The sequence below is a fragment of the Coregonus clupeaformis genome, chromosome 3 (assembly GCF_020615455.1).
Source record: "Coregonus clupeaformis isolate EN_2021a chromosome 3, ASM2061545v1, whole genome shotgun sequence".
Lineage (NCBI taxonomy): Eukaryota > Metazoa > Chordata > Actinopteri > Salmoniformes > Salmonidae > Coregonus > Coregonus clupeaformis.
The window spans coordinates 25,327,034-25,335,012 of record NC_059194.1 but is presented as its reverse complement, the minus strand read 5'-3'; the positions used below and the strand labels follow the sequence as shown (position 1 = coordinate 25,335,012).

At 42.9% G+C, this 7,979-nt stretch overlaps 1 protein-coding gene across 2 annotated transcripts; it reads left to right on the top strand.

Moving 5' to 3' along the window:
* Nucleotides 1-1,779: 1,779 nt before the first annotated feature.
* LOC121542824 (cofilin-2) lies at nt 1,780-7,394 on the top strand. Of its 2 annotated transcripts, XM_041852382.1 has the most exons (5): nt 1,797-1,886; nt 2,180-2,323; nt 5,728-6,038; nt 6,175-6,251; nt 6,444-7,394. In XM_041852382.1, exons 2-5 carry the CDS (start codon nt 2,234-2,236, stop codon nt 6,554-6,556), a joined length of 591 nt encoding a protein of 196 aa, XP_041708316.1. In that variant the 5' UTR covers nt 1,797-1,886; nt 2,180-2,233; the 3' UTR covers nt 6,557-7,394. The 2 variants fall into 2 exon arrangements, with proteins under 2 accessions (XP_041708324.1, XP_041708316.1); XM_041852390.1 differs by lacking the exon at nt 2,180-2,323 and having other exon boundaries at nt 1,780-1,886.
* The last annotated feature ends 585 nt before the right edge of the window (nt 7,395-7,979 follow it).

Genomic DNA, 7,979 nt, shown 5'->3' with positions numbered 1-7,979 from the left:
TGGAATCTTACTATAATGTCTCTTATTTTATGTTTTTACAAGCCCACGTTAGAGACACCACTGTTCTCCCATGTAATTTGTTGACTGCTTGTAACTTGACCAAAAATGTCTAAGTTACTTCTGAAATTGAATGGTTGGTTGAGAAACGTTAGTTTAGTGGCACTTGCTTGATGAATGTATGCTCCAAAGATGTTATATGTAAGATTTCGCAATACAGAGGATCACTTGAAATTAGATTGTGATCATTTGAATTTGAGAACTGTTTTCTTATCTGGATTAGGTTTACTGGTTTGTGTGTAAACAAGTGATGGGTAATGTGAGGCGCTTGGTCACCTGTCAGCCAAAGAATTACCCATAAGCATAGGGTTACAATGAAAGGCAAGAGACCTTGTCCTCAGAATCCAGATAAATATACATAGTTCTAAAAGTTCCATTGTCTCTGACATTCTTTTTGCACATTCCATGTATATGTTCCATTCCATTCTTGAGGCAAACTATTGGAGGTGTTTTCCGAATGTACTATTGCACTCTCCCTCCTCTGTACTGTTACATTTGAACTCATTCAACAAATACAAATATACATTACAGTAGATGCATGAAATTCTTTTGCAATATTGTTTTGTGGCCTTGGTAACTATGTTTTTATTTACATTTTTAAGAATAAGTATTGCTTAAGCCAAATAAAATGCAAAAGACCTGTAAGCTTGGTTCAGTTCTTGACTATAAATTGGATATATATATACCTATGTCATGCCAAAAACGTTTTTCATTCATTGATTCTGGTGTTCCTTTTACTGAAAGGGTCAGTATTGAATGGATATAGGCCAACAGAAGATTAATGACATTATTGATATTATGAAGATGGCAATCTTATTGCACTCTTCTAATGTTAATGATGATGAATCAATCACCCATTACTGTTAGTTGGCATCAAACAGGGTTATTGAATTAATTCATTGGGTGCGCGCCGTGGGCGTGCCAACGGACAGGTTTTTGTGTTGTACACTGCTTAGTTGTAAATGAATGAAAAGGGGTTATTATCCATTCATACTCCAGTGGCAGAGCCGTTCCCTCTTTTTAGTTTGTCTTCTTTGTCCCGCCTACTTTCCCCCTCTTGCTGTCACTCCTTTCTATGCTCCACAATGCTGCTTCTACCAGTGCGTACTGCGTAGTGAAATTTGCTATAGTGAAAATCATGTCCTTGTTTCCTTATATGGTGATCGGCGTCGCGGGCTGCCTTGTTGAACCGAGGCGCGTGCACTGCCGCCGCCACCATTCGCTTCCATATTTGGAAGTGAGTTCAACAAACCTTGTAGAGGGGGTGTGGTGAGGCGAGAAAGCGCAAGTGAGACCGAATACTGAGATATTATGGATCCTACACTATGATAAATAATTATTCTCGTATCTGAATAGTGTAAGTGTCCGTAGTCCTATATTGTACACACATAATCACTTTGATGTAGGGCGCGTGTTTTCCCCAACAGTTTTTTTAAGTGAATGTCAGTGGCCGGCCTAAGGCATACAAGCAACAGCACTGCAGCATCTTTTGAGAATGAAGGGATGGATACTCATCCTCGCATCCGTGAAATTCTAATTTTATTAAAAAATGAAAGTAGCCTTCTATCTTATATCAATGTTGTTTATTTGTTCACATGTTATGTTTTATTTGAATAAACAATAAACTTTTGTCAAAAGTTTAGAACTTCTAATACCACTATGTTAAAGCTCATGACCACTCTTTCCTGGAGATGCTCGCGCTTCTCACCCCACCATCAAGCACGCGCAGCTAAGCGCGTCCACGTGGTGTATCAAATGTGTGCGAGATCGACACTGCATCACAGCTCATTCAATTTCTAACCAGACGCCGACCAATTCAGACAGCCATGGTACGTTTACATTTAACAACTAGCTATGTGGCATATCATTGGGGGGGGGGAATATATGTATACACGTGTCATTAGAGTGTGTTTTGTCTTTGTTGATGCAATGTATTTTAGCTAGTGAACAGCGAGTTCATTTTGAGATGAAACCGACAGCATCAGATTGTCTCGGGTCAGCTGTGACTGCTATGCTGTGTTCTGGAACGTTTCCTAGTTGAATATTAAATCTTGGATGGTAGCAAAATGTTTTGACTCATTCAGGTGACTGTCCCTAACTCACAAAAGCTTGTATTATACAGATGTTTGCTCGTCTCCTCATGACGTTATAATCGCCTAGCATAGGACGTGTTTGGATGGAAGGAAAACGACCCAAAAACAACTGGCGCCATTTCCTCCATCACACAATCTCCCCGTCACTAAGGCCTAATGCCCAGTCTAGAACTGTAAGTACCGAGTCGCAAGTAGCAGTCATTCTTATCGCCGAATTAATACGCTATCAAGTGAAATTAGCTAGCTACTGCCCAGTACTACTCATCCCCCTTGAATTTGCCAGCTATCTATCACTATCTGGCTTTGTATTTGCCGGTACTAACGGCTAATTTCACATGGCTAACGGAATACACTTACTGTGCCTGCACATAGCTAACTAGCCATTTAGCAAGCTAACTAGCTAATTTGATTTCCACCTCCTTTGTCTCCGCCAGTCGCACGAGCCCCTTGGTTTTTATTAACTAGCAAACTAACGTGCGCAGGTGCCATGGCAATTGACTAAAGTTAGCTTTAATTATAGATAGCACTTATGTTTGCAACATGTGAAAATAATCGCGTTCGCGGTCTGGTATTTTGTCGACATCGTTTTGCCTTATATAGTGCACATGTGAGACCACTGCGTTCATGGCCCCACCCTGGTTTTTGGTGCAAAGAGCATTTTTGAACGTTTTCTCTACTGTAAACAGTAGCCAGCTAGGTATTAAATGTCTGTCCGCAGTAGTTTTATTTAGTGATGAGTATAACAAAGTCAGGCGAAGGTCGAAAAATTGTCGGGGGTGGAACCGTTATTCCGCGTGCTATCACTAGCTTTTTGCAAGTGGTCCTTTTGTCGTTAACAAGCGTTTCCCACGACGTTCTTCCTGGTTTCTAAGTATCAACTTTTGGCAAGTGGTGCCTCGGAACGAAGTTCACGAGATGCTTGCGAACGACCAAATCTACTGTAGCATACTCAAGAAACAATTCGTCATAAATGTTGTTCATGTGTGGCTCACACCTAGGTCTCACTCAATGTACCTAGGCTTAACCATGAATAAACTTGCCGAATTATCAACATGTTTGTCCAAAAGAGCAAATTCTGGTTTCTATTGTCATGCTTTCCACATTATGTTCTTGGTGTATCTATGACCGATCGGGGAGGGGGGGAATCTCGATTACATTCAATTTACTCGAAGATTAGAGATCCTATTTTCCCACTTGCTGTTCATTTGTGAGGCCTTTTATGTACCATTCTTGATCATATGAATAATGTATTACTACATGACATCAATGCTTTGGTTCTATTGTATATGATGAATGAATAGTCACTGTGTTGGACACGATTGGTCTCTGTTCCTGCCGAGTAGTGAGCTGGCTGGGTGCAAGGGCTTGGCTGAAGGAAGTGCCGGTTCTGTTGTGAAAAGGACCAGCTATGTATCCGGAGGGGCCCACAGTAGTCTTTAGTGCCCTATTATGGGTGCAGTTGGACAGATGCGGGAATAGCTAACCAAAATGATTGGGTGAAATCATTTCTTGTTGATTACAGCTACTTGGTGAAGGAATTTTTATTTTTTACACTAAATTTCAGGTGAATTTGAATAAAAAGTATTGATGTCCTTTTTCACCAACTCACTAACTGATGGTTAGTCTGGAGAACAACCTTTTTAGGTTTACAGTCATGAACCTGACATGGCTGTCTTATCATGTGCTGTTATTTGAACCTTGACTTTTGGCAACATTCTGTGGTATTTTATGGCAGGAAGAAAGGGATCTCTGTTGCTCCGAGAAGAATATGCTTTCTGCATGGAGGGACTAAAAGGGTATAATCTTCACAGGCTTCTGGGTATTTTTCTTTTCACACAGGTATCCCCAGTCAGCGCTTTAGTCTGTGGTGTGGCTTGCTGCAGTGTGAAGAAACATGCATTGTCTGAAGAGCTCTCAGAATAGTAACAGGAGTGCTCATTGTTTTGGAAGATCTGCAGGATTAAGTGGAGCTGCATGGCAGTTGGCTGCTGTTTGCAATCACTCTGGGCTCTTCACCCTCGGTAGGAGGGCCTTGCTCTTCCTAGAATAAATGATTGCCCTGGAAATGGAACCCTTCCCCGGCAGCACTTTTAATACTTTGGTAAAGTATTTTCCCTCCCTCATGTTCTGGATGTCACTAATCCAGATGTTTGTATCTAAACTCTCCAGGCTCACCACTAGATGATTAGGTCCTGAGCCCAGTGTGGTCTCTCACAGGCCCTGGCCATCCTCACGCCCAGAGCAAACACGCCCACACCCTTCACACACAAATTACCTCAGTGGGTCACTACAGTGGCAGGGCTCTGGAAGGTATGAAGCCACTCTCAGGCCAGGAGTGCATTTTTAATGAAGGCCTCCTCTGTTGTATGGATGTGGCTTTACTTGGTGAAAAGAGTGTCTAGTCTACCTGATTTAGCAGAAGGTTGATGAAAGGATTGGCCAAAACCTGCCAGACGGAGGGGTGTTTTGACACTTGGTAACATCCTCTGGCCGGCTCCTGCATGGGTTGATGTGATGCCTGTTGGGTAAAATGTCCTAATGGAAATCAGAAGACCTGGTTGAGGTTTATAGGGCTGTTGTGACTCAAGGATGTGGCCTGTTTTTATTTCCCACAGAGGATCCATTGTCTGTGACCGACCCACACATTCTAAGGCTTAATTCCTGTCCCCACCTTCACTCCCATGGCTATTTTAAAGCAGTTACTTACATGGCATGGCTGGCGATCTCACATACTGTACACGTTTACAGTTATAGTAGGAGGAAAAACCCTCCTACTTGTGTAACTTGGTTTTATCTGCCCTTTTCAGACACTTCAGAGACACCTGTTACTGGCCCTTATCAGGCAGTAGCAATCAATCAATGCATCTTTGGCATGTTATGTTATTTACGAAGGTCAATAATTCATCCGTCCCCCTCACAGCTACCCCTTACTCATCAGGGATGTTAGTGTGGGTTCTCACTCCAGATTGTGTCCAAGTTTGGAAAAAGGGTTAAACCCTCTGCCTTTTTCTAAATGCCACTCCTGCTGAGTCATGCATGCCATGCTGTACATCATTATTTTTCTGGTCAATGCCATGGATGGGGACTCGTATAGTCCATCAGCTTCACTGATCATGTGGGTAGAGGTCATAGAAACCATAGGATTGCGGTCTGGCTTATGGTGCCCCCCACCCATAGGACTAATGGGCGTTTGTTCATAACTGCTAGTCATTGTGCAGCTACATCCCTATCGATTGCCTTTATCAGCTGTCCTTGAAGGGTGCATTCCTGCAGTGTGATAAGTCCCAGGTCGTCTCAGGCCCTCCAATTTCTTCCATGTCAGTGTTTTCTGTCCTGTCACTCTCCTCTGCTGGCCATTAGGACTGGATAGCCTCTCTTGCTGCATAAACAAACCACCCCCTGTGAGAAATGGCGCTAGAGTTTTAGTTTTGTGATCAGTCGGTATTGATTTGAATTTGGTTGAATGGTTCATGAAGCCTGGGTTGCTGGAGACTATGGTTAATCTTTTTTTCTCACTCATCCCTCAGATGCATATGACTGTAATCTCACTGACCTCTCTCTGTCCCTCTCTGCGCAGGCTTCCGGGGTGACCGTGACAGATGACGTTATCACAGTCTTCAACGAGATGAAGGTGCGTAAGGCACAGGCGAACGAGGATGAGAAGAAGAAGAGGAAGAAGGCTGTGCTGTTCTGCCTGAGCGAGGACAAGAAGCACATCATCCTGGAGGAGGGCCAAGAGATCCTGACAGGAGATGTGGGCGTCACGGTCCAGGACCCCTACCTGCACTTCGTCAAGATGCTGCCCCCAGACGACTGCCGCTACGCCCTCTACGATGCCACCTACGAGACCAAGGAGACCAAGAAAGAGGACCTGGTCTTCATCTTCTGGTGAGGAAAGAGGGGGGGGCTCGGCTAGACTGAGGGGGGCATCATCCTACATTTTCTGGTATGGTGTCGCTTGACTGTTCAATCACTTGGCTTCTATACTCGGGACAATGGTTAAACCATTACCCCTCCCTCATAGGGCCCCAGATGGTGCTCCCTTGAAGAGCAAGATGATCTACGCCAGCTCAAAGGATGCCATCAAGAAGAAGTTCACAGGTGAGAGGCACTGACAGTTGCAGATGGAAGAGACCTTTTGGGCTCTGTGGGTTCTCTTCAAATTAAATGGCATCTCCTTGCTCAATGGTATAGCTCTGTGTAATTGAAATGCATTATACATTTTTTTTTTTTTTGGGGGGTTAATATGCTTTGTGTCCTATGTGAAGCTAAATTTTCCCTCTGTTATTTCAGGTATCAAGCACGAGTGGCAAGTGAACGGTTTGGAAGACATCAAGGACCGGCGCACCCTTGCCGACAAGCTCGGAGGCTCATCAGTAGTCACCCTGGAAGGAAGCCCTCTATAAATTTAGCCCCAGGCTTCAACTGAAGCCAGACATCTGAGGGGGTTGGCTGTTCATTCCAATATGGTTGGGAGGAGGGGCAAAGCAGGACCAGGATCATTTGTGGGACTGTTGGGGGGAGGGGTATTGTGTGAGGGGAGGAGGAGGGGGTGGGGGTGAGACAGTGACAGTTTTCAAATTCCACAAATGCAGCCTGTCATTCCAGTTCACACGACATAATGAACATGAACAAAACGCACACTAAGCAAAAGCTAAAAAAATAAATAAAAAAATGATGATGAAGGACGATGATTATGAAGACTAAATACATAAAATGTAAATGTTTGACGACAGGGTTTTGTTCTTTCTGGATTCCACTAGAATGATGATCGCAGAGAAAAGGACAGGGCAACAACTGTTACAATTCCAACTGTTGACTCCTGCAAGATACTGTTCTTAATTATACAACTACCTTTTGGCCAAACTTCTAGTTAAGTTTTCTAAGTGTGTGTAGTTGAGACTAGGTGTAGTACAAGGCAATTTACTCTTTATCGATTGCACGAGATGCATCAACCTTCTCCGGGGGAGCACGGTAGCATTTTTTTGGGAGGGTTGAACATGCAAATTACAAAACTTAAGTGATTCCAGTTATGTATTTTTTCCAGTTCTGAGTTTAAAATAAACATTGCATTGATGTAATAATTTAACACATTCCTTATACAACAGGATCCGGTGGGTTTAGAAGTGTGAAGGTAAGACGGGGCCGATGTATTTGAACAGCCTGTGTTCAGAATTTAGACTGGTATTGAATGGTGGACGTTTGTATCGTCTCCTTATCTCTAATAAAAAGGCACTAAACGAACTTTGTACTGCGCCTTTTTCGTCTGGCTTGTGTTATTGAGGAATGAGAAGCCAATAAGGTTGATAATTTAGCCTGTCCAAATGGAGGATGTGGATGTCTGAGTGTTTTAGGCTAAAATGTTGACGTCCTATTGGCTGCGTTTACACAGGCAGCCCAATTCTGATCTTTTGACCAATGATTGGTCTTTTGACCAATGAGATCAGATATTTTGCCAATAATTGGTCAAAAGATCGGAATGGGCTGCCTGTGTAAATGCAGCCATTGAATGTCACAAGTGTCTGGGTAATATCTGAATAAATTGTCACTTAAGTTGATCTATTGAAAATGATTGATTGTTTGGTCCAGGAACCTGCTTACACAGGGCAGTTAGTGATGCTTCTTATATTTGTAATTGGTGAACTCTTTTCTTCTTAGTATTCTGTGCCATGCATATCTTAACATCCGCTTGTTTGAATTTCGTTCTTTGTCAGAAATTGTAAAATTGAAACAACCAAATTTAATTAGTGGTTTTAAAAATGACCACTGGCATCATGTAACCTAAATATATTTATATACTGACCACAAGAGGGAACTCTAACTCTTCTG